This window comes from Xyrauchen texanus, chromosome 44, assembly GCF_025860055.1.
Source record: "Xyrauchen texanus isolate HMW12.3.18 chromosome 44, RBS_HiC_50CHRs, whole genome shotgun sequence".
NCBI classification, from domain to species: domain Eukaryota; kingdom Metazoa; phylum Chordata; class Actinopteri; order Cypriniformes; family Catostomidae; genus Xyrauchen; species Xyrauchen texanus.
The window spans coordinates 24,214,989-24,241,929 of NC_068319.1; the positions used below are offsets into that span (position 1 = coordinate 24,214,989).

At 36.3% G+C, this 26,941-nt stretch overlaps 3 protein-coding genes across 3 annotated transcripts in view; 2 read left to right on the forward strand and 1 right to left on the reverse strand.

Moving 5' to 3' along the window:
- Nucleotides 1-1,601: 1,601 nt before the first annotated feature.
- On the forward strand, nt 1,602-16,565 carry antxr2b (ANTXR cell adhesion molecule 2b). The gene is made up of 18 exons (XM_052117324.1): nt 1,602-2,061; nt 2,344-2,415; nt 2,875-2,946; nt 3,037-3,118; nt 3,383-3,487; nt 3,695-3,763; nt 5,452-5,532; nt 5,641-5,701; nt 5,789-5,887; nt 7,307-7,376; nt 7,816-7,894; nt 9,823-9,918; nt 10,016-10,066; nt 10,448-10,543; nt 11,526-11,699; nt 11,878-11,958; nt 15,917-15,988; nt 16,107-16,565. Exons 1-17 carry the CDS (start codon nt 1,898-1,900, stop codon nt 15,953-15,955), a joined length of 1,491 nt encoding a protein of 496 aa, XP_051973284.1. The 5' UTR covers nt 1,602-1,897; the 3' UTR covers nt 15,956-15,988; nt 16,107-16,565.
- The window catches only part of anxa3b (annexin A3b), a 33,989-nt gene continuing 12,941 nt past the window's right edge, over nt 5,894-26,941 (reverse strand). Inside the window, exon 14 of the mRNA XM_052117332.1 lies at nt 5,894-6,497. Within this exon, the coding sequence (XP_051973292.1) occupies nt 6,495-6,497 (3 nt within the window). The 3' untranslated portion in view covers nt 5,894-6,494. The remainder of the gene's footprint in view (nt 6,498-26,941) is intronic.
- On the forward strand, nt 20,224-26,661 carry paqr3b (progestin and adipoQ receptor family member IIIb). Its single transcript, XM_052117334.1, has 7 exons — nt 20,224-20,544; nt 21,016-21,208; nt 21,291-21,453; nt 23,349-23,504; nt 23,609-23,806; nt 23,911-24,001; nt 25,720-26,661. The coding sequence occupies exons 2-7, from the start codon at nt 21,024-21,026 to the stop codon at nt 25,845-25,847; spliced, it is 921 nt and encodes a 306-aa protein (XP_051973294.1). The 5' UTR covers nt 20,224-20,544; nt 21,016-21,023; the 3' UTR covers nt 25,848-26,661.

The window sequence follows — 26,941 nt, forward strand, 5'->3', positions numbered from 1 at the left end:
TGAATCTCATAACATTATTCATACAATTGTAATTGGTGTGTAAATGCATTTATGCCACCTCTGAGCAGCATTAATCAGAATTTATAAATACACCTAAATGCCGCTTCAGATGCAGCTTCTGTGCCACCTTTGTAGTGTAAAGATGGCTCTAGTCACCTTAAGTCCTCTAAAAAAATACTTTTCAGATGCTGAATTCACAGCATGCTCATTCACAGCATATTCAACAAACTCTCACGGAGAAAGCGTACAGATTTGTACAAGTTGCCTATAAATCATACAAGTTGGGTTGTATGGATTCGGATGAATTTTGCAACAGCTGTTGACTTTTGCATCAGGTGACTCTCACTCGTCTTCATCTAAAACACAACTGATCAATACTTTGGCAATGTCGCTGCCTATGTCACAGTCAGAAGTGGTGGCAAAAAGACCTGTGTCGCATCGGCACAAACAGTAAAACAAACCTGTAGTTAAGAGATACGACAGTATTCAAAAGTTAGCTGTAACCATTAAATTATCTGGTTAAGCAAAATGAAATGTCTTGTTGTGCTGTTGGCTGCACAACAAGACAACAATTTTATTCTACATTATCTTTTAGTGATATTTAGAGGAGCTAGCTAGCACTAGCTGTCTGTTCTGTCAAAACTAACACAACAGTTTGCCAGCTTTCTGCCACCACTTGCCGCAATGTTTGTAAACAACAGAATTAGTCTATTACTTTCTTCTGTCATACAAAATTATACTCTCTACACTTCAAATCCTCCTTAAAATATCTACTCTATGGTTAGGTTTGTCACAGTCCCCTGTTGTCTGCCCTGTGTTTCTCACTTGTCACCTGTCCCGAACTACACTTCCCACAATTCCCTGCCCTCATCACTGTCAGTTTCATTGTCCTCACCTGTGTTTAATTTAATCATCATCCCTGTGTATTTAAGCCCTGTTGTTTGTTCATTCGTTGTCGGTCGTTGTATGTTATGGTTGTCCTTGATTGTGTTCCTGCCCGTGCCCTCCGTGGATGTTTTTCATGTTTATACTTAGTTTTCCCCTCGTGGATGTTTTGTTTGTTCCCTGTGTTGTTCAGTTATTTTGAGTTACCTCTTCACCCTTTTGTTCCTTCATTAAAGAACTGCATTTAGATCCTCACTCCTCGTCTGCCCTTGTCTGACTCATAACAGGTTTATACATGTCTCACACGCGTAACTTTCACTTACTTCCACATTACTGGGTATTTTTACATCTAGAATCGATTTAATATGTTTTTGCCAACTCATACCAATTCGTACGACTTCTCTGATGACTATTAAAACACACGGAACTTTATGTACAAAGGTGTCTAATGTTGGCACTTCCTTAATAAATTCTTAATATGTGTCCACCCTTTTTATGCATGTTGTTATAACCAATTTATATAGCATTTGTAAGTGATGTATTAGTCTCCTTTAGGCTATAAAACCCGTATCTGTCTGTCTGTCTGTCTATCTATCTAATCACAGTGCTATTAATCATAAAATGTAACCAAAGCCTTTTCGTTTTATGGCGCTTTCTTGTGGCTTTACAAAATCCTGATGTTTATTATGCACAGTCTCCGGCACCTTCAGCGCATGCGCGTTGAACTACGGGTTCACGTGCATTGTTTAGACCGTGTCCGCTTCGATAAAAATAAAGAAATAAAGAAATACTTTTACGGAATGAGATGAATTTCAAGTGGACTATATGTTTGTTTTGAACGGGACATTTCTTTAAGACCGCAGCAGGAGTGGCTTTTTAAGAATGATTTGTTGTTAGATGGCAAGAGCGTGTTGTCATGCAAGAATAAAATAACTGCGCGCTCCGTCCACGCGCGTCAGCTGCATTTCTAGTATTGGATTTGACGTGTTCCCATAACAAAGAAGTGCAGTACATGACAGCAATGAGAGGAGACAGCGATCATGCCATTAATAGAGGCAAATGGACAACAGCGACTTGGGCTGTCCAACTTTTCTGCATTTCTCTCCTGACTTCATTCGGGAAAGGGGAAGACGGGTCTTGCCATGGAGCCTTTGATTTATATTTTGTATTGGATCGGTGAGTTTGACAGTATTTACAATAGTCTATATAACGCTTCATTGGCGGTATGTTTATGTATGAAATGTGCAAATGTGCATATGAAGCATATGAAGCAACTCTCTGAATACATTATTATCAATAATAATAAGAACCCCTCTGTTTCCACACCACATGATTAGTCCTGATATTTAAATGAACATGTCTTTCTTTGAGCTCTACATACCCTCACATAGTTCTCAGAAGCCCTTATATGGCCCTGTTTATCTTTCTAAAAGCACCAAACGTTCACCATCCTTCTAGGTCAGGGAGTGTGTCTGACAACTGGCTGGAGATATATGGATTTGTGGAACAGTTGACAAATCGGTTTGTAAGGTAAGAAACTGTTAGTTAGAACCTTTAAGTTGCTCTATTTATTTATAATTATCTAACAAAGTATTAAAGTTATTGGATGGGTTATAGAGTTTCAGCACTATCACATTAAAGTCCTGCCTGGGATTAACCACTTGTTCGAATTCCAACCTTTTGCACATGTGTGAAGCTAAATATAAACTTAATTGTAGATGACTATGTTTAACTATAGTCAGTGTATGATGTGTGTTTGGATTAGTGTGTGGTATGGTGACCTAGTTAATGCAAGATTGGGCATGAGAGGGCAAAATGTTGAACCTCACAGTAGTAATTTACACCAAGCACTGCACTACTAGTCACAGACAGTATATAGCTACTATTAGAATGCATAAAATTATTCTTACCCACGTAGAGTGTAAATTGGATTTTATTATGTTGTTTTGTTTCATGCAATTCTTGATTGATTGTGTCTATTTCCCAAAGCCCGAAGATGAGGGTTTCTTTCATAGTCTTTTCCTCAAATGCAGAAGTAATCTTGCCCCTCACTGGAGACAGGTGCGATGTCATTCAGTCTATTGTGAGTCTTACAGCACCATTGTATATGTAGTACAAATATAAAGGATATAACTTTGTCTCTGCTTTTAGGGCAACTATAGATAATGGTCTACAAAGGTTGAGCAAGATCAAACCTGCTGGTGAGACCTACATGCATGAGGGGTTAATAAAGGTGAATTCAATATAATAACATGCATATTCTCATTCTACAGTGGCCTCAATAAGTATTTGGACATTAAAGCTATGCTTAATTTTGAACAGTATATTTATTATCATGTAAAGCCCATCAAACGTCTTTTTGATAATGTTTTGCATGAAAGTTGTGCTTGTGCTATCTTAAAATAGATGGCACCTGGTGTAATATTTTCATTTGCAATGACATTCATACATTTTTATATGTGTTCACATACATTTTGAACACATAAACATGTTTTAGGCATTAGATCAAATGACTGCCCAGGGCACTAGATCATCTAGTATCATTATTGCACTGACGGATGGGAAGCTGGAGGTCTATCCTCATGAACTTGCAGTGAATGAGGTAAGGCAGCATGTTTTAGTAATGGCCCATGATGCATAACACAAACAACATATGGAAGCATTCATTAGATGCATAATTATTCTAACTGCTAAAATCAATTGAGGTATTTAACTGCTTTCACTTCTTTTGCAATTCCTGGTTGATATAAATATGTATCATAGGTTTTCAATAAAGTATCTACTAAATACTCTCCATTTGTTTACTCAGGCTGATCAGGCAAGACAGTATGGTGCCCGGGTATATTGTGTAGGTGTGAAGGACTTTGACGCAACCCAGGTAAGACTTTGCCTAGATTACGCTATTTTTCCATCAGGAACATACGGGAAATCACATGCTTCTTCTGAATGTTCATGTACCCTGAAATCGACCCCAATCATTAGATGTTTTTGCATACAGTAAATTAAAATTGTTCCTGTGATGCTAATGCTAACGTGATTGTTAGGTTTAGGGTTGGGGCATATGGTTACTAAAATATGCATTCATGTCATCTACAAATAAAAATACAACTTGCTTGGTGCCACCTTTTTAATATTTACTATGATATATTGCTAAATCAAGCATTTCCACCATGGCCAGGTCTGGGGGGTGTTCCTAAAAAATACTCAGAACAGCTTAACAACTGCATAGCAGTACCCAGGCAAATCCCCTACACAGGCAAGCATTTTCTTTTCTAGCATTATATCTTGGCTGGATCTATTCTTGTTCATCATCAGTTTGTGGATCGCTTATAATTGCCATCATGGTAATGTTGTGTTCATGACGATATGCATTAGTAACAGTGTAACAGTGTGTTCCATTTTATTGAGATTGGTGGATGTGCTTGTCTGGGCAGGATACTGTGTGTAATTGAATTCTGCAGAGCACACATCCGGCTTATTTTACAATGGCATGAGATCAGTTATCTGGCCTGGGAAATGCTAGCAGGATGGTTGCAAGGAAAAACAGCTACAAAGATTTGTATTTCTTATAAAATGTATATAGATATCACTCCAAATATTTAAAGAGGCCCTGACTATTAAAAAAGCTTTTGAACATATTTGAACAAACCCATAACAATATAGCATTACATTTTCAACCAAGTCTCATAGATGAATGTTACTATAACTACATCTTTGCAACTGACTTTTACATGCCGCCTTCTACATTTTGCTGTAGTTTCCTGGTGAAATGAATACTAGATGCGCTACAACAACTGTTGTAAGTTTTATTGACTTTCACAAATTACAATTACAACTGCTGATTATGTCTTTTGAAACACATGTTTTTCACACTGTTATGATATCTAAAAACGTATATTCTAACACATTTTTTGATTGAATTATAAATTTTAACACTTGTATTAGAGACCCACCTACATTTACACACTTATTCCCATTTGATCAGCTTGCGCTGTAGCTTACCTGATAGAGTGTTGGACTTTGGACTCAAGCTGACATGTGAGCTGAAAGTGTTATACAAGCAACACAAAATTATGTGGTTTCTCCAGAATGTTTGCTTTTCATGTTGCATTTGCTTTTAGGAAACTATTGGTTAGGTTTAGGCATTGGTTTTGGTTAAGGATGTCTGGTTTGGTTTTTTTTAACATCAAATTTGCTTTTAGGACACTATTGGTAGGTTTAAGTTAAAGTTTTAGGTTAGGGAGGTATTCTTTGCTTCACATCCATCTAATATTCACCTTAAAAACCTTGTCTAATTACAACACCTTTTCACTTTCCTTTGGCGCCCCTCACTGGACATTTCACTGGGAAACTGCAGCAAAACTTGTAATGAAACACTTAATTTCATTTTGCATGGTCATGTAATTTTCATGAGATCAGGCTTTACATTTTCTGTTATGTAAAATCCTTAAAACAAGATAAATTAACATACCAAGCAAATTTCTTCAAGATATTAAGAATTTCAGACAATATACCTCTATTCTCAGAATTTTGATTCTCTGAAATGTAACATGCTTTCATTGTAAGCTTATAGATATTGCTGACAGCAAAGATCACGTGTTTCCTGTTGTGGATGGATTTCAGGCACTCAAAACCATTGTAAATTCGGTGAGGCTGAGCATAAGCCAAAGAGACATTTATAATATGTGGTATATGTTTGATTTTGGCGCCTTCTAATTGACCTGCATTACCTGTATTTACTGTGTATGTTTACAGATTTTAAAGAAATCATGTATAGAGATTTTTAACCTGGAGCCGTCCAGCATTTGTGTGAATGGTACATAACACATTATTGATATTCATCTAAATAAATTTTGTCCATTTGAACCTGTTATCATGGCTAACATCTGTATAAACACTGTAGAATCTTCCAACATTGTCCTGAGAGGACGAGGATTCACGCAGGGAAGAACCTCTGAGGGTGTCGTCTGCACTTTGTCTGTCAATCAACAGGAGCCCTATAGTAAGCCATTCAATGCATTCCATAAATCTTCAGCTTTTACACACTCAGAATATACAAATGTAACAAGACCCCTATTACAAAGATACCCCTGACAAAACAAGGAATATTATTCACCTCACCATTCAGTACATAAATAAGTGACTTAGTAAGCCGTTATCATTTATTTTATTTTTTTTGTAAATGTGATACTAAAATCCACATGGACTCAAGGGAATCTGGTTATAGAACATTCTTATTGTTTCAAGTTGTGAATATAGCCACATACTTAAAGGGATAGTTTGCACACAAGTGAAAATATTGTCATCATTTGTTCAGGTTGTTCCCAAACATATGACTTTCTTTCTTCAGTAACATTACATCTTAAATGTTTTATTTGTTTGTCACTCAAAGCGATTGTATGGCTTCTGAAGACTTGGAATTTTGCTGGGAATATGTGACAAGGTGCTGGGTAACAAACCAACGTGACTGTTATTTCTACACACAATCTTATGCTTTGTTTCCAAAATGCTCTCCAACACACACACACACACACACTCTTGCTGGAAGCTCATCTCTCTCTCTCTCTCCCTCCGGCGGTCTGTATTGCTCTTTAAATCACTCTCCGCTCTCACTGCAAACACAAAAAAGCTGTCAGAGGTGATTTGCCACAGGTGCCAATCCTTACCCATCATCATAGAATACTTTTAGGATCATTTTATGATGCTTTTTTGTCAATTTGGAGCTTGACTACCACAGTCCCCTTTCACTTTCATTATATGGTCAAAAGCAGCCAGGATATTCTTCATAAATTCTCCTTTTGAGCTCCACGGAATAAATTCCAACATGACCATATGGAAAATTGACATGCTGCTTCAAAAAGTTCATGTAATCTGAAATCGGCCCAATACTGCAGAATTACTGACAAGTGCAATCCACCAACAGACATTTTCAATTCACCTTTGTTCACCTTTCCTTGTTGCCCTACCGATGCAAGGGGTGTGCAATCTCTGTGACACATATTCTGGTTCCGTGCAAAGGAAATAATCTCGTTTACATAAACAATGGTGAGCACGATTCGGAGGTGACATTTTGGCTATAAAATTACATATTTAGGGTTTATAAAATATGCATTCCTGTTGACTATTACATCATCTACAATTAAAAACAACTCGCATTTAGCACCACTCTGTGGACATTTCACCTTACAACACTTCCAGCATTGGCCACTGGGGGCAGTGGTAAGAATTACAGTAAGCACAGACCGATTTCAGCAGAAGAACTTTCGACCTCCAGTCACCGAATTCACAGTTTCATCAATCTGGAAAATCATAAGGTTTTGGAATGACATTTTTGTGTTCCTTAAAATTAGGAACACCTTTTGTGTTTCAGTCTGCATTTTGCATTTTACAACAATCTCAAGCTGCTCTCTCTTCCTCCTAGATGAGAGGCCGAGTGTAGTGAAGGATAATTACGTGCTGTGTGCAGCTCCTGTGTTGACCGAGGTCGGACAGTAAGTGGCATTCTTCCAGTTTCTGTAAAGAACAGTGGCACTCCATTTACAGCGCTATAGTCGGCAGTCAAAGGGAACAAGTTCATCATCTTTTTCCCCCGGCGTTCTATCTGAGTTTCTGTTTATAGCTTAGCTAATAGTCAACTGATATAGTGCAGACATCAGTATCACAGAAACAAAGCAGCGCTTGTGATGACAGCACATTTTATTTGCCATGGCGCACTGCCTGTAGAATAGACACACGAAATGGCCCATTAACGTATCTTCATTTGCTTTTCCTTGTTGCCACCCTGTTTTAACAACCAGATGAAAGAGACTTAATTTATCAAGTTGTTTTAAAAAAAAATTAGCTCAGCGATGTTGACCTACTTGTGTTGACTATTTATGCTCCAACCATGATATTTATACTTGTAATAACAGACTTTTCCTCTCTCAACAGCTCAATTGATGTGCTCATTAGTCTAAATAATGGCCAGTCTTTCATTTCAAGTCCAGTCACAATAAATGCCACCACTTGTGTAAGTACACAGTAATCCCATTTTTAACAAACTGATTTGCTTATAAGTTTACCTTATATAAACATTAAAAATATGTAGTAAAAATTATTTAAAACTAAAAGTTTAAATCTTACCATATTTACTTTATTAATATATGTTCTTACTGTGCTCTGTTCATCAGTGCATATTATTATTAATAAATATTTTTGTTTTTTAAATTTCATATAAAAATATAATAAATTTCTCCACCCCTGAAATGGCTTTATTTTCCTGTTGACGTAACCAAGGCTGCGTGGCTGGGAAAATGTATATTTACCAATGAAATCATATCCTACTTGATTTCCTGCCCTACAATAATTTCCTGCTAAATATTGTTTTTTACTTGTAGACATGCCACATTATGAAAATAAAATGCATTACGAATGCCGTTTCATTTTGTCTTTTAAAACTGAGGGGTGTCAATGTGTTTGCGTTCAATGGATAAAACTCTGAGATCTCTGAGAATATCAGCATTGAAACTTTCTAGCAAAGATACCATCTCACATTTAACTGAGCAAGAATTGCCTCATTGTCTTTCTAAATATGTTCTCTCTCCTCCATTCTTATTGTCTTTCCATTTGGTTGTGGACTGGGTATTTAGGAAATTTAGCACATTGTTCATTGGAATTTTCTGCAGCCAGAAATCCCTGTAGTTTCAAATTACTTACTTTGCTGAATATTCATCTTTGAGCATTAGATGTTTTGTATTCCTTATTTCTGAATTGATTATGTAATTGGCTTGATACATATTTACCTGACTAGTAAATAGTTAAACTTTATTCTGTTCTGACTTATTCTGAAATTCTTGCCTTTAGTAGATTATGTTAATTCCTTGTTGACACAAATCTGCTATCATTGTTAGTACAAACTAACGGCTCAGCGTTGATAGAGCAACGGGCATGTCTTCTGAGACCTTAGCTTTCTGGCTAACTATTCGGCATTAACTAAGTGTACCTAGACTGTAAGGACTAGGTACACTTGGTCGACTCGCCTAAATATCTGACTCGGCCAAGGGTACATAGGAAACTATGGAGACTAATTAAAAGGACTTTCTGGATACGGTAGCATTGGTCAGCCTATCCAGACAGTATTAGTCACTCCTTCTGGCTCAGAGTTGTGTTATTAAGTGTATGCAGATCTAGGGAAACTAAACAAAACTATTATTCAGATAATAGTGTGCAGGGAGCAACTTGTCTGCTTATTATTAGTCAGTTACCTCTGGATAATGATCCAAAACTGAACCAGTTTATGGAATGATTATGTATAACCCGGTCGGTGCGTAGACTCTACTAACAGGAATCCAAATGAACGAGTGCAATGTAAAAGTAAACCATTTTTTTTCTCCACTTTTTCTCCTCAATTTGGAATGCCCAATTCCCAATGCGCTCAAATCCTCATGGTGGCGTAGTGACTCGCCTCAATCTGGGTAGCGGAGGATGAATCTCAGTTGCCTCCGCATCTGAGACCGTCAATCCGCGCATCTTATTACGTGGCTTATTGAGTGCGTTACCACGGAGACTTAGCGCATGTGGAGGCTTCATGCCATCCACCTGACTGGAATCACTCAGGACGCCCTGGTATTTGAACTCACGACTCCAGGGGTGGTAGTCAGCGTCTTTACTCGCTGAGCTACACAGGGAGGGTAAAAGTATCAAATTAACTAGAAGTATCCAAATCTAGATAAGATCTCAATTGATGCTCAATAATAAAATTGGAATCTCAATCTAAATTCGAGGCCTAATATAATTGGAGTCAGATTCGGTCTTAACTAACTCAAATAGCTACAGCCACACGCGCAATGAAAAAGACGATGCACAGATACCTCGCTGGATTCCGTCATTGGGCCAATTGCAAAATAACTTTCATGATTATCAACATGTTATTAAGGTTATCGTTTTCATTGTTTATAGTCTGATGGGCTGGTAGTGGCCATTGTCATCCTGGTACTGCTGGTGCTGTTGGGTCTAATTGTGCTCTGGTGGTTCTGGCCTCTCTGCTGCACTGTGGTATAACAATTTGTTCTTTGCCACATATTTGTGTGACTGAAAGTATATTAATGAGATATTAATATTGATGCGGGCTGATTTTCTCCTTCCCTCACAGGTAATCAGGGATCCACCCCCATCACGCCCACCGCCACCACGACCAATATCTGTATGTAACTATATACAGTATACACACAGTATATACTGTATATAAATATACACTCACTGAGCACATTATTAGGAACACTATGGTGCCCGACGTGGTCTTCTGCTGTTTGTATCACATCCGCCTCAATGTTTAACATGTTGTGCATTCTGAGATGCTGTTCAGTTCACTGCAATTCTACAGAGGGGTTACCTGAGTTACCGAAGCCTTTCTGTCAGCTCGAACCAGTCTGGCCATTATCCATTGACCTCTTTCATGAACAAGGAATTTCCGTCCGCAAAACTGACATTCACTGGATGTTTTTCATTTTGGCACCGTTCTGAGTAAACTCTAGAGACTGTTGTGTGTGAAAACGTTTGAGCATAGTGTTTCTTTATCTTATAGGAACCTGAGATCGACCCTCTGTCAAAGAAGAAATGGCCCACAGTGGATGCATCTTATTATGGTGGCAGAGGGCCTGGTGGTATTACACGCATGGAGGTAATTCATAGAACATTCCGATACAGTGCACTTAGTTGCAAATTTCTGATAGTAGAATTGTTGATCTGAGAGTTTTCATTACTAGTCTTAGAACGATATATTGGCCAGGCCAATTAATCTGCCTGTAATTGGCCATTTTGAGATTATCGGACAACAATGGTTAGTGCACATTTTCTGTTTTAAATATAATTTTTTTTTTTGTAAATATTGTTAAAAATAAGTTAAATTCAGCAATTTTATGTACATCTTATTTGCTAAAGTTAAATTGTTATATGTATGTATTTTATCGGCCACCCTGCTGTCTATATATTGGTATCAGCATCTGCCATTAAAAAACAAAGAACAGTCAACCACTAGTAATTAATTACCACTATCAAGACTACACAATTACACAAGAACTCGACATGTTGCAACCGAATGTTCTGGTACCCTTACATCGAGCCCATTCTTCCATCAGATACCTCTGCATCAGTTCATACATTTCTACCTTTTCCTATGGCACTACCGATTGTGTGTTGCGTGAACAGTCTCAGAGGCATGGGTTCTAGTCCCATGGAAACCAGTAATTGTGCTTACATAATCAATGATGAGCATGATTTGGAGGTTGCTTCTTTGCTTTAACATTACATTTTTAATCCACTGATGGTTAGGTTTAGGGTTGGGGTTTGGGTGAGGCCATATGGTTAATATAATATGCATTCCAGTTGACTGTATTATATTTTTTACAACTCTGTGGACATTTCACTCACATGTGCCCATACGTTCATCAACACTTCCAGCTTCGGCCACTTGGGGCAGTGCTTCAAATTTTGGAAACTCTGATTTTAGCTAAAGAATTTTTGACTTAATGTCGCAGAATTCCAAGTGAGATCAGTCTGATCAAGATGAACAGCAGAGAGGTTTTTAGATCAATCCTCTTCAGATAAATAATGAAACAAAACGTCTGTGGATATACACTCACTGACACTTAAAACATCCACAGGTTCGCTGGGGTGAAAAGGGCTCTACAGAGGAAGGGGCGCGATTGGAGAAAGCCAAAAATGCTGTAGTCAAAATGCCAGAGGAGGAGTTTGAAGAGCCTGTAATAAGACCCCCACCCAGACCACCACCAATATATCAGACCCCGGTCCCAGACAAATGGTACACTCCCATTAAAGTAAGCGTCCACTCGTTTTATTAAAACTTATACATTGACTCTCTGTTGTTTGATGATTGTGATAATGTTAGAATCATGCATATTGGTGCTTTTCTTTGTCATGCTTGTGTATAGTGATGTCATTTTATGTATTTTTGTGAAAATTTGCATTCTTTGTTGGATGTTGTGTAATTATTAGGGACGCTTTGACGCTGTATTGGCATTGATGCGTAGACAATACGACAGAGTTGCTATCATGAGACCTACAGCAAATGACAAGGTATGGTTGTCATGTTCAACATTTTAACACGCAATCCTGTATATTATTGTTTCATTAGGAACTGAGTAATGAGTAACATTTTTCCCTCAAACTTTAGGTTCTTAAATTACATTAGTGTAGGAATATGTAAATGAAAAATTATAAAATAGTCTTTCTTAAAGTGATTGTTGTTGTGATGACATATAAGGAGAAACACAGTTTATATGTGATAGTCAGATTTGAAAAGGATCAGTCTGTGGTTTTGTTTTAAAACTTAGTGAGCCCCCTTGCTGTCTACTGCCTAAATGGGCAGCTACTTTCTAAGGGCCCACTCTGACCAAACAAATTCTTGAATTAAATAATTCAGGCCACATCAACACAAAAATGCTTTCATTTGAAAATGTATTTATTTAGCTACATTTATGCCTTTCATCCACACTGGAAAGGCGGGTTCCTCGACCGAAAACTGATACTTTCGATATGCTCTCTATAACTGCATACTTTGGAAATCAATGAAGTTAGGATGTTAGGAGTTTTAAAAACTTAAATGAATTAGTGTGGATGTGGGCTTAGATTCTCAAGACTTGTTTCTAAAAGTTATTTTATCTTGACACAGCATCTTAAAAACTTACAAAAACAGTGAGACTTGGCGCCACATTCAAAGATGTCTGTCTATTGTATGTTTACATAGAAAACAACTAAATGCTAAACAGATGGATGCAATATGCTTTTGGTGAGAACAGCCCCTAAGGCGGCATTATAATTTAAATGGAACCTCACAAGTGAAGTATTGAATAGTTCTGCATAGGCAATGACTCAATGCATCATACAAATAGCTTGACTCACGTAATGTGAATGAGTTTTTTCACTATTGAAATCACAATTGATTGCAATACAAATTGACTTTAGCATGTTGCTTATCTAGTGATTCGTTACACTAGTAAGCATGAACAAATGTACAAATATTAGGTAAAAAATTGTTTTTATTTAATAACCCTTTAAGCTCTGAAGGTGTTTTTAAAGATTTCCTGTTTCATTGGCATGCCCAAAATTAAAGGCTTATAGCTCTATTAAAAAAATTGTTTGGTTTAATTTTAATAAGATCATAAGTCAATCATTGTCACACAGTTCACAGCAATCCATTTCACGAGTGAATTTGTCAATCTGTACGAGATTTATTATGAGGGCTTGTTTAAGCACCCGTCAATGACACCTGCGTCAGACATGCTGAAAAATTTGAGTGTCCAAAAATGGCTCCTAGTTTCCAAAAGCCTCTCCAAACAAATAAAACTTAATAATTTTACATAAGAACTAATCACACATGCAAATACAACAATGACTAAAGGTAACTAAAGGCGTCAGTAACAAGATCTCATTCAGTTCCATTCTGTGTCATTTGAGCCATCATCAGTCATGTGGCCATATGTAATCAGAGTGATAAATAATCTCTGCCCATATTTGGATGACTTCCACCTCTGGTTGCAGCAATCTGAATCCTAATGCGAGTGGTTTAGCATTCCATGATGCTGGAAAACATACTACACTATTTCCGATGACATCATCTGATCCAGGAAAGCTAACGTGTTTTTTGCCAAATAGCACATTATACATAGAGGAGAAAATTACATTTACATTGATATTTTTCTTACGCTGTTTGCGATTTTGGATGGATTTTTTTCAATGATCTCATTAAGTCTTGTACGCAAAGGATACATGCAATGCTACATTCGAATTTAACCAAACATTTTTTAAATATCAGCATACTATGCTGATATTTAAACCATGCAGCATAATGTTTCTACCTACCTTTTGGAACAATGCCCTAAAGTGCTATCTTGGTAGACAGCTCACTTGAATTAGGAATAGAGTCATAGCTCAGGGTCAAGATCAAGATCAGTCTAGGGGTGGACTGGCCTTCGGGAACACCGGGAGTTTTCCCAGTGGGCCGCTGGGTAATTTGGGCTGGCCCATTGTTGTGCAAGCGCTGGCCCATCCTACAGGTGATATAGGCGGCCGCCCTGGGCTCCAACATGTCCGCACAGATACAATTTCAATGTGATTATTCAATACAATCTGTAAATTAAAGCATTTAATTTCCTTTTATTTTGAAAAACTGAAATTACTTTTATTTTAAAATTACTTGCACATCAAGAAGCACATCCATTTGTGTTTATTAACTCTGTAACTCCCATGGACCTCATTATTTGACATACAAATCACAATAATGGTGACAAAAGACAACATATTAAGTATAAGATGAGCTCTGAATAATCACAAAATGACAAATAACTGCAATTGCACCCATAGATTTTCCTTGTGCCCCCCAAAAACTTCAGATGCCCTCCACCCCGGTCAGCTGGCGAAACAACCAAACCCCCCCACCCACACTTCCCTAGTTGAACAGCAATACAAGAGAACCTATTTTCACCTTAAAGGTGCCCAAAATGCCAAACAAAGATCTAATCCCAGTACTGGCCCTGAATGGACCCCTTGTGTTGCTCCTGCAACTCCATAGTTCAGTACCTCATTAGGTTTGCTCATAAAGGCTCATTAGCTCTAATAAGCTGCATAACGAAAGGCCGACAGTCCTGTCACATCACACGCACATACACACGCTATCTCCTCATGGTGGTAAGGTCTGTATGTGCTGCTCAGACTGGTCATGAGCTGACCCTAAAACACACGTCACTATTATAATCATTAGTTTGGCCTGACTGTCACATCTCAAGTTGTCATTGATGCGGCCCTCGTCTGCCACTTCACTGCCGAGAGTGAACTCTGACCTCTCACTGATTTCACTGTCACTTAGTTTAGGGTTAACTGTAGTTTCTTCTAGGCCACAATGCAAATATTGTTGAAGTGTTTGACTGTGGACAGTAATTAGATCTCGGCAAAGATGTTCTTAGACTCCCTTGTATACCATTTATATATATATATACATTGGGTTCCAAATGTGTAAGTGCAAATGCTTCAATTATATGTATTCTGTTTAAAACAGAATCTGGAGATAATCCTAGATGTTTTATGTCATCTCAACTTTTGGACCCCATTATTTGATATAATACATAAAATATGAATATATCTAAATAATGGCTTTCACAAATAGTTTAATTCACTGGCACTCACTGAGATTCCTGTCAACTTAATCACACTTTTCTAAAAGCATTATATTTTTGCACACATTTTTCTCAAATGGTTTCTATCCAATTTTTTATATTTACATTGTTCCCTCTTTTACCTGTTCGAACCAAGTCTTATATAACAAAACAACACAAAAGTGTAAGATTTAAATTGCAAATTACAAAGCAAATTGTTTGGTATCTGAACAATTTAAAAATGGACCTAGCTTTTGAATAATATAAAAAAAAAGATGTAGTATGATTTTTCAGTCAGTTTAAATGTGTTCATAGAGATGCACTTACAAATATTGTTATGCATGTTTTTGATGGCAAAGATTCAGGCATTAATTTTTAATGCTGGTACCTGTTCTACAGCCATGCTGTACTCATGGTACCATATCTGTCCAAACATGGTTTGTCAAGCATTAGTTTTGCTTGATCAACCTGCCTGGCCTCTATTATTGCAGCTTCCTTACCACCAATTAAAATCAAATCCCTTTCAATTGAATTCAATTACTCCAAATTATCGTACATGTCACCATGACAAAATATTGTCAAAACAATTATTTTTTACCATATGAGGTGTATTAAAAAAATGCACTGTGGATGATATAGCATCGGTACTGAGTTAATGTGATATGGAGTAGTTAAATGAATGGTGGAAGAAAGACCTTTCACCAGTCTCAAAATGAGGGCATAGCCAATAACACGGTGGCGAGAAATTAGGAGATTCACTTTGTCATATTTCACATTTATATGAGATAATGGAGTAAAGAGCAATGGTGGAGATTAGTGTGATTGGAAGAGGGGGTGGTGGGATGGTCAGTCCTCCATTATAGATATGTATTTTTGTCTTTCAGGGGCGCTGCATCAAATTCACTCGGGCTCAAAGTCATTGACTGACCAAACACGATGTGTTCTTTACTTTAACAGTAAGTTCTCATAAATGTATCAGAATTTAGAAAGCCTAGAACATAAATATACCTTTAAATATTGTTTTGTACTGAGTTCACCGTTACTAATGTTCAGATTTTTATTGTCACTTTTCAGGTTATGTTCATACAAGAAGGATCCTGTAGAATTATTTCTGCATGCCTTTGAGTATTTAATTCAGTGATTTTATAACAATGTGTTTTACATTTTGTATAGGCATGAGAAACAAATGGAAAGTGGGCCTTATGAAAAGGTGTGACGTAAAGAAAATTTCACTCATTATTTTCATCAATATTTCAGTTAATTAGAAGAGATGTTAAATATTTTTGCAGTTAATTAGTAGAGAGTTTAATGATTTGTTCTATTTTTGTTCTTTGTATTTATGATAATTTTTAATTCATAGGCTACAGTACATGTAGTATGTGAAAATTATTTGCTCATGTCATACAGGACATTAAACAGCTGAAATACATTAAAAATTAAATTATATTACATCTTACCTTGAGAATATGGTTTGTGATGTCATAAATGATTGTCAAACAAATCAGTCCAAATGTTATTAAAAATAAACAGTAAAACAAAATACACTGTCTTTCAATGATTTACTGTATTTGCATGTTAACTTATGATGTGATACAGTGAACACTGAATTTTGAGATGAGTGTAATAATATATTTGTCTTGACTCTTATGTGAGCAAATAGGGATTATTATGAAACAATAAACAGACAGTTCCATTCTAATGATACAATGTAACATTTTAGAATGTCTGGAAATTCCAAATGACAATACAAATCTCTTATATTATGAGAGAATATTTAGTAGAAAAGTAAAGGGGGTGTAGCAACTCTTAATGTAAAAACTGCACCTAATGGAATAAGCACTACATTATTGATGAAATAATTTTCTCAAAACAAAATCTTGAGCTCATAATTGTATAATTTTTTAAGGTTATAATGAGAAATGTATTACATTATGAACACACTGTAACAACTTATAATGTAATCACAGTTCATAATGTATAAGTGAAACAACGTTTACAGTATAATTAAGTACGTTTCTCAACATGAAGTTATGAGCACAAAGCAGAAAAGTTGTTTCTTTAAAAAAATTGATAATTACAATAAAATAAATGTAGGCTTATTAAAAGAATATTATAAATGTTATAATTATGACCTGTTCCATCATTTTGAGTTTTATGCACAAATTTGTAAAAAATTATTTTACACTTTCTAATTATGTAATTATTATGTTTTTAATCATTGTTGAGATATAATCATTTACAGTATATGTTCAATGGGAGGTGTGAATGTGCATGTGTTCTTTGGATGGTTACCAGGACATCTACTGGAAATAAACTGCACACTATGCAACATTCTTTCATATTTGAGTTCATTAGTAAGCTAGTAAGCATTCACAGACTGTCAGATTGCATTACTTACTGCATTTCAACATACAATATTATTTTTCTTTGAATATAAGTTTGGACTATAGTGTTAATCTAAAGATGTACAGTAGGTGATTATACTGTGCAAAGAATTTTCCCAGTATATTTCTAGTTTTTTTTTCAGCACTCCCTGAAATGTTGTAGCCTGTGGGGTGCATTCTTGTACGTAGATGCATCCTAAATTTGTGTATTTATTTGTTTTTGATTGGTGGCTGGTTGAACTGTCCCAGTGTAATTTATTTAGTTATTTATTTTATTACTATGACTTTTTTAAAGTTGCTGGTTTTAAAAGGGGATTCTTTTTATTTTACTATAAGAAGTTGTGCTTTGAATTTATACATTTATTTATTATTATTGCCATAATACAGTATATAATACAATACACAATATATAATACAGTAATATACATAATATAAAATACAGTAATATACACAGTGGAAATTATATAAGATCTTTCAATTCAATATTTGATCAACATTTTTACATTTTCCCTGGTGACATTTTTTTGAAAATGCTGCAGTTCAGCAAATAATGTGATTATTCTTTCAAGTAGACAAAACTGTTCCCTTTAGTTCTGCATTTAGGAGATAAGCTACGGCTCTGAGAAGTTATGATCTCTTTCATTTAAATATCCTTTGAAATTTCAGTCTTTTGACATGTTTTTCCTTGATTAACCTCTGCTAATTGTGTTCTTTTACTACTTTGTGTCTTTTTCCCTATTTAAGATTGGTTGTGTTCAGCTGACAGACTTTGTTCTTCAGTGACTTGGGTCTGACTTAATGTAATTTGGCTTTGAGTCTTCTTTTTAGCTGAGATAGAATCTTTGTTTATGTATTGTGGTTTGTCATTATTCACCCAGGTCAAGTGTTCGTGATTGGTTTTACCACAGAGGCATAAGATTTCCTTATAAAGCCAAATATCCCCTAATATTTGGGAGAACATGCAACAAGTATCAGAGTTATCATCCACATTCTGTTCTTTGGTTAGCCATGTTTGTGTTATTTCGTTTCATTACTCCCACTCCCCACCCACCTCGGAGTCCAACAAGGGGATGCACTGAGCTGTGGATATCCTCCGGATATGCACCAAGAATACAGGGGTAATATACTCGAGCAAAAGGAACAATGTTCATATTCCTCGATTGACCCCTAGCCAACACCCTTTAGGGCAAGTGTTGACTAGCTGCTTGATTGGACCGGGCCCTTCCAACCTCCCATCTATCAGAGCCAAAGCACTGTGTTGGACATGAAGGAGCTGCAGCAACCCATATTCCTCAAGTAACAGGACCTCTTTCTCCACAGTCACAGGTTGCAACTTATGGCAAAGAAGTCACCCCACTTGGCACCTCTTATGATCAGCAAGGGGGTGCTGGGGACATATTCAACCCCGGGTCCCCACGAGGACTAATAAATGAAAAAAAGCATTTAATATCCTCTTTTAGCTGAAGACTACAAGTGCCTTTGGCTTATTTATATACTATGTATTAGAAGTAATGTACAGTAATAATAATAAAAAAAAAACATAAATTACAACTATAATGATATTATTATTATTATTATTAATAATAATAATAATAATAATAATAATAAATGCATGAATATTTAAATCTGGTGCATTTCATGGCTAGTTTAAGACTAGATTTAGTTTTTTTAAATGCACTGTAAAGGTATACCAATGTTTTTCATGGCTTAAAATGGATACTATTGTTTTGTTTTGGAAATGATTAAAATATGACCATTTATGACATTTTAATTAAACTGTTTTTGGTGAGTTTGTATGTAATACATTTTTCATAATATAAAAACCCTTATTACATTATGAGCTCAAGATTTATTATGTTTTGAGAATTACATTATTACCATTTTATTAATAATTGAATACTTATTACATTATGTGCAGTTATTACATTATGCTTTTTTGTTACATTATGAGTTGCTACAAGGGGATCTACAACCAGACACGCTATTTAAATATATAATAAGAAAACAGAAAATAGTTTTACAACATATCAGTACATTCCTTAACAGGGGAAACTGAAGATTTTGTATGGCAAAAGCCACCTGATTTTTTGGACAGCAGTACAAATGATGTAGGGGTTTCTTCATAGCTTTTAAATGGATAGTTCATTAAAAATGAACATTCCCTCATCATTTACTCACCCTCAGGTCACCCCAGATGTGTATGACTTTCCTTCTTCTGCAGAACACAAAGATTTTTAGAAGAATATCTCAGCTCTGTAGGTCCATATAATGCAAGTGCATGGTGACCAGAAATTTGAAGGTCCAAAAAGCGCATAAAGGCAGCATAAAAGCAATCCATAGAACTCCAGTGGTTTAATCCATACCTTCGGAAGAGATATGATAGTTGTGGGTGAGAAACAGAAAGTTTTTTCTATAAATTATCCTACCTGCACAGTAGGTGGCGATATGCACAAAGAAGAAGAAACGTGAAAGTGGAGATTTATAGTAAAAAAGGACTTAAATATTAATTTGTTTCTCACCACACCAGTCATATCGCTTCTGAAGATATGGATTAAACCACTGGAGTCTTATGGATTACTTTTATGTTGCCTTTATGCGCTTTTTGGAACTTCACAGTTCTGGTCACCATGTACTTGCATTGTATGGCGCTACAGAGCTGAGATATTCTTCTAAAAATCTTCGTTTGTGTTCAGCAGAAGAAAGAAAGTCATACACATCTGGCATGGCATGAGGGCGAGTAAATGATGAGAGAATTCTCATTTTTAGGTGAACTATCCCTTTAATCATTTCACAAGGCAAGACAATAAGTGTGAGATTCATGAAGTGTATTCTATTTATTGACTATCTATTTATCTAGCTAGCTATCGATGAAACATACGTTTCCTTTTTCATTTAATTTTGTACTATTCATAATACTGTTGTCCACGTAAACAAAGGCATTTTTGTCGATGAGAGTGAATGCAGTCGCACCCTCTATCACAGGATTTCACTATCACACGTTCAGCTGGTTTAGCCTTTAGCTCGACGGCTAACTGGCACTCATCAACATGACGTTTATATTCTGATATTAAGCATAAATTTGAGGACATATGCGTCTGAATGGGATAGACTGCAGATCGTCACTTAAGGTGAGAGCTTTGCCGTGATTACAGTAAGGGCTAATGGGTTCAAAGCCTAATCTTGTATTAAAGCGCTGTTGTTAGCCTGCAGCAGTTGACTTCACCCCCATTACATGACAGCGGGTCAAACTAATCATTCATTGGTTTCTTCATTATTTATTGGAAGTATTACAGCAATAGGAATATAATGCTTGTTTGATTGTATTCTGGTTGTATTATCTTTAAAGATAGTTTAAGGATATTGTCCTCTTTGTGTTTAATGTGTTTAATTAAATATGTATCACTTGCTTCAGTCTAAATTTGTGTCTTAAAATTTAGTGACCTGCCTAGACAGCAGTTTTGGGCATCATAGGTGCTTTGTAGTTTCAAACTCTCCTATGATGTCCTAAAATGTTGTCTAGGCCAGCAATTTGTTTTTGAGACACAGCTTTACTCTTTTTACTGACACTAGTGAGAATGTATATTTCCCTTTTAATACAGCCACCAAGATGCCTCAGAATATTCTCAAGAGCACTCATTACATCGAGCTGGGCAGCTACCAGTACTGGCCAGTGCTTGTGCCAAGAGGGATCCGCTTGTACACCTTTGAACAGATCCCAGTGTTTCTGAAAGAGAATCCATACATCACAGATGGATACAGAGCACACCTGCCATCAAAGCTGTGTCTAAAAAGGTAGATTTCTTGTGTTTCGCTCTATATATTTTGGATTGTTGCCAAAAAACACTGATTTATTTGTCATGTCTTGCCTCCTCAGTATATTCATTCTGTCAAATGAGACGGTGAACATCTGGAGTCATCTGCTTGGGTTTCTGTTGTTCTTCTCTCTGGGGGTGAATGACATTGCCACAGTTCTGCCGGCTGCAGGGGCGTCACGAGAGGACTATGTGATTTATTCGATAGGACTGTTTTGTTTTCAGGTAATACACAAATTAATTGCACATTTTTTTTATTTGGTTTCATGGAAGCTTTTTAATATGGAGCCCTTAGAGGACAGGGTGGGAATTTTTTTCTGAAATGGTTTTGTGTGCCCTTGCACTAAATTTACCTTGGTTTTACTACAGTTACCATTATTTATAGTGATACCATAGTGATAAAACAGAAAAACTAAAACTATGTTTAAAAAAAATCTTAATTTTGTTGTTAAACCATAGTAACCACACTATTTCCCAGGTTACTGTATGGATTATAGTTATTAAAACATGGTTTGCACCAAAAAAACATTTATTTTCATAGTTAGTACAATATTACTATAGTAAAAGCATGGGAGTAAAACCATAATAACCACAAAATTATTATTTTTATTACCATTTTTGTTTCCTGTATTATCACTATGGTTTCACTAAGAATATCTTGGTTAGAATATGATTACTGTTGTAAAACCACGGCAAATTTATTGCGAGGGAACACAGACTATTGCAAGATCACGCAAAACCTTTTGCAAATGAATGCAAACTATTGCGAGAGCACGCAAAACTTATTGCGAGGTAATGCAAACTATTTAGAGGGAATGCAAACTAATGCGAGGGCACACAAAACTTATTGCGAGGGCACGCAAAACTTATTGAGAGGGAATGCAATTTATTACGAGGGAAAGCAAACTATTGTGAGGGCACACAAAACTTATTGCGAAGTAATGCAAACTATTGCAAAAGCATGCACTTATTGTGGGGGAATACAAACTTTTGCGAGGGCATGCAAAACTTTTTGTGAGGGAATGCAAACTATTGCGAGGGCATGCAAAACTTATTGTGAGGGAATACAAACTTATTGCGAGGGCATGCAAAACTTATTGTGAGGGAATACAAACTTTTGTGAGGGCATGCTAAACTTATTGTGAGGGAATACAAACTTATTGCGAGTGAATGCAAACTATTGCGAGGGCATGCAAAACTTATTGCGATGGAATGCAAACTATTGCGAGGGCATGCAAAACTTATTGTGAGGGAATACAAACTTATTGCGAGGGCATGCAAAACTTATTGTGAGGGAATACAAACTTTTGTGAGGGCATGCTAAACTTATTGTGAGTGAATACAAACTTATTGCGAGTGAATGCAAACTATTGCGAGGGCATGCAAAACTTATTGCGATGGAATGCAAACTATTGCGAGGGCATGCAAAACTTATTGAGAGGGAATGCAAACTATTGCGAGGGAATGCAAACTATTGCGAGGGCATTCAAAACTTATTGTGAGGGAACACAAACTTATTGCGAGTGAACGCAAACTATTGCGAGGCATGCAAAACTTATTGCGAGGGAATGCAAACTATTGCAATGCAGACTATTTTGCGAGGGAACGCAGGCTATTGCGAGGGAATGCAAAACTTATTGCGAGGGAATGCAAAACTTATTGCGAGGGAATGTAGACTATTTTGCGAGGGAACGTAGGCTATTGCGAGGGAACGCAAACTACTGCGAGGGCACGCAAAACTTATTGCATGGGCACGCAAAACTTATTGCATGGGCACACAAAACTTACTGCGAGGGAACACAAACTATCGCGAGGGCAAGCAAAACGTATTGTGAGGGATCGCAAAGTATTGCGAGGGCACACAAAACTTATTTTTAGGGAACACAAAACTTATTGTGAGGGAATGCAAACTATTGTGAGGACTCTATTGCCAGTCTAAGGATACATTGCAATTTTTACTTGGTTATCAGCACAAAAACATTCAACAAAAATTGCACTCTATGAAAATTAGATATATATAATATAAATAGATATTGTTTAAATAATGTATACTGAGGGTTTGTTTATACAAGTTATGAAGGTATTAATGTGTGAATTTTATTTTATTGTTCTGTGATCAGGTGTGCATGTTGTGCTCTGTGGGCTACCACTTGTTCTGTTGTCACCGGTCAGAGAAGACGTGTCGCCGCTGGCTCGCACTGGACTACGCTGGAATATCTGTGGGGATTTTGGGATGCTATGTGCCTGGAGTCTTCTATGCCTTCTACTGCAACAGTGTATGACATATGTTTTAATAGAGTGTGCGTCAAGTATGAGTATAAATAGTGTTTGATTGTTGTTCCTTGTGGATTTAATGACATCACTCCCTTTTTGAACACAGTTTTGGAGGCAGGTGTATTTGCTGACGGTGCTGGCTTTGATCCTGGCAGTGTTTGCAGCTCAGATTCATCCACATTACCTCACACAGCAGTGGAAGAAGCTGCGCTCTGTCATGTTCTGCTCTGTGGCTGTATACGGCATCATCCCAGCCTGCCACTGGGTCTGGCTCAACGGAGGATTTGGTGTCGAGATTGTACAGGTGAAACGTTTACTTTTTGCATCTTTTTTTATACACTGTGAAAATATTAAATATGCTACTTTCTAATCTGGACAGTTCATTATAAGCTCTTTCTCTGTTTGCAGGTGTTTTTCCCTCGCGTTATGATCATGTATGTGATTGCCGCATCGGCGTTCCTTTTCTACGTTAGTAAAATCCCAGAACGTTACTTCCCAGGTGATTTCCTATATGCTATTTCTATACTCTATTAAAGAACAATCACTTACAGGTTTGGGATCTCAGAACCTGTTTTTGTTCAGAAATCCACTCAAAACATGACGTCATTGCTAGGGGTGGGTAAAACTATTGATTTTCCAATGCCTCACGTTCTTCATTTAAACGGTCTCTATATAGATTCTTAAATCCCAAGATCGATATTTTAGTCTGTGCATCCCTCTACACAGTGCTATGCGACCAAAATGTATATATTTGGCAACTGGCTGGTAAATGTGTAGATTTTACTCACCAGTAATTGTGTAGTATAGTGGTGTAGCATGCAGCGAGATCCTTTCACTGCATGTTGAGACTGATAGTTGTTCTGTGTAAACTGAAAGTGTGTGTGTGCCCTCTTTTAATACTCCTTTCTGTTCTTTTCAGTCAGTTGTTGGTCAAATACAAAACAAAAAATAAACATTTAATTCAATCATGCATGGCACAAATGAGAAAGCCATTTGAGTCCCGTCTCATTAACATCATCTACAGATGCTCTTTACAGAAATGCCAATTTTCTTAAAGAGACAGTACCGTTTTTAGCCCTTGTTCAACAAATCAATGTAAATACTTGTAAATAGTAAAAATTATGCAATTAAACATGTACAAAATTATTATATATGAAATATAATATCTTATATATTGATTGAATACATGTATTTTGTTCATTGTGTGAAAATAATTACAAAAAGCTAGAGTAAAAACTAAAAGTAAAATTAATATTTTCATAACGTACCTTCTAACTGAAGATCCCCTGTATAATAATATTTAAATAAAATAAAAGTTTCAATATTTAAATAAAAGGGACATTATAACTGACATACCCAGCCGTGGTCATTACTCTTACTTAATTGAATTGTAGAAAGTTTTTACAAGTAATTAATTGTCTTTCAGATTAAGTCAGTTTCATTGAGCCAACATAATAATTTATTTGGATTAGGTAAAATCAATGTAATATAGTAGTTTTAACTCAACTTCATTAGGTTCATCAAACTCGATTTAATGAGGTTTGTGGTTTAATACAATGGTTCCCAACACTGTTCCTGGAGCTACCCCCAACACTGCACATTTTGTATATCTCCCTTTTCTGACACACCCATTTCAGGTCTTGGGAGTCTCCATTAACGTGGTGATGAGTTGATATATCCAAACTGTGTAGTGTTGGGGGGCCTTGAATTGAACAAGCAGCAAAACTCAAACTTTTTTGAGTCTGGTTCCATGTTTTTTTTAAAACACAGAAACTATGATTTTCATAACTTTTGGTTCCATCAACAGTTCCTGAACGTGCAATTTTCTGTTTATGTGAATGCAACACTGTAGCCTACCAAAATACTACTGAATATACAGTGTGAATCACACAACCCAACTAGTGAAGTCCGATTCGTAAACGAATGAATCTTACAAGCTTTTTTTAGGAAATCAAAAACCCTTCTGTCAGAGAAGTTACTGAATGTTAATTCATTTGTAATGTTACTATAAATTTGTATATGCATTTATACATTGATCTTAAAAAGGAAAATCCAGCACATTTTTTCAAATAATTATCAATCGCAGCAAAATAATCAAAATAAACCGAACCAGATGATGACCAAATTTCAGATGTCTTGACACATTTAGTAGAGAATCGTAATTAAATCATTGCCAGAACAAATGAATCCATGTCTATTCGTTTCCTGTCCTCACAGGCCAGCTGAACTATCTGGGTGCCAGTCATCAGCTCTGGCACGTACTGGTGGTCATCATGTTCTACTGGTGGCACCAAACTGCTCTCTACATCATGAACTACAGACACAATCAGCCCTGCACAGACTAGAGTAGTGGATAAAGCATGTGTCATGTCAGTGTGACTACATAAACTTCCATTTCTGCTCATTGCCATTGCCTATATGCTGACAACATGGTTACAAAATGATTTGAGCCTTTTGTAAATGCATTTGTTTTTTATTTGGCATGATTTTAAATTGTGTGTGTACTACTAAAATCGCACAATGGAACGCATTTGCGGGTTATGTACAATGAATATCATGAACGTTTTGTGCAGTCAGCTCATACCCTCTGCTTGAACAAATGTTTCAAACGTAATTTTTTTCTGCTGGACATACAGTGCCCTTGCCTGTTACTGTTTGTACTATTTTCTATTGAGCCTTGTTACATGATATTATTAGTGTATACATTAAGTTTACATTCTGTAACGTATCACCTCACTTTGCTGTAATGTCCATTTTTTTAAATTTTCTTAACTCTCACTGTTCTGTAGCTGATGAATTGTGTGGTTGAGGTTTAGTACTGTGATTTTGTTACTTCAATTGTTTTTATTTTAATATTTGTTTGATTAAAGGGAGTTGTTTGAAGGTATTCGATACTTTTCAGTTCAGCTACAGTATTTCACAGCACTGGAAACTGGTTTTAATATTAAAATGACCAAGCAGGCATTACTACACAGTATGTAAAATAGGGATAAAAATCACTATACTTGCACTGTATTGACTACAAACTTGTGTCCAGGCAATCAATACAGAGCCTTTTTTCTATGACTGTCTCTTCATTTGAGTCTTTTTACATTATTGGTTACATGATTTTCTTTGTCTTGTGTTTGAATAGTTTTGAATGTGAATGAATATCTGAATGCTGATATTAAATAAAAGTGATTTTGTTTCTACATAATGTATATATTATTTTTTATGCATAAGTTATTTCCGGTCAACAAATGTATTGTATAAGTTGCACTGCAATAGTGCTGATATTGCAGCATATAGATATAGATACTGATAATAAACATATTGCGTCTGAAATGCCAACTTTTTTACTTGGTTCCTCTAAAAACCTTTTTTAACTTTTAACTGTGCATATGGCCCACTATTATTAAAAATGAAAAATAACATTAAAACATGCACTGTGAAAATGCAC

Bases quoted from the DNA above. Each gene is read 5' to 3' on its own strand.
- paqr3b (XM_052117334.1), top strand. From the start codon at position 21,024: ATGCCTCAGAATATTCTCAAGAGCACTCATTACATCGAGCTGGGCAGC. The intron at 23,505-23,608 runs GTATGACATATG...TTTTGAACACAG, and splicing joins ATGCCTTCTACTGCAACAGT to TTTTGGAGGCAGGTGTATTT. The intron at 23,807-23,910 runs GTGAAACGTTTA...CTCTGTTTGCAG, and splicing joins TTGGTGTCGAGATTGTACAG to GTGTTTTTCCCTCGCGTTAT.
- antxr2b (XM_052117324.1), top strand. From the start codon at position 1,898: ATGACAGCAATGAGAGGAGACAGCGATCATGCCATTAATAGAGGCAAA. The intron at 3,488-3,694 runs GTAAGGCAGCAT...TTGTTTACTCAG, and splicing joins ATGAACTTGCAGTGAATGAG to GCTGATCAGGCAAGACAGTA. The intron at 7,895-9,822 runs GTAAGTACACAG...CATTGTTTATAG, and splicing joins CAATAAATGCCACCACTTGT to TCTGATGGGCTGGTAGTGGC.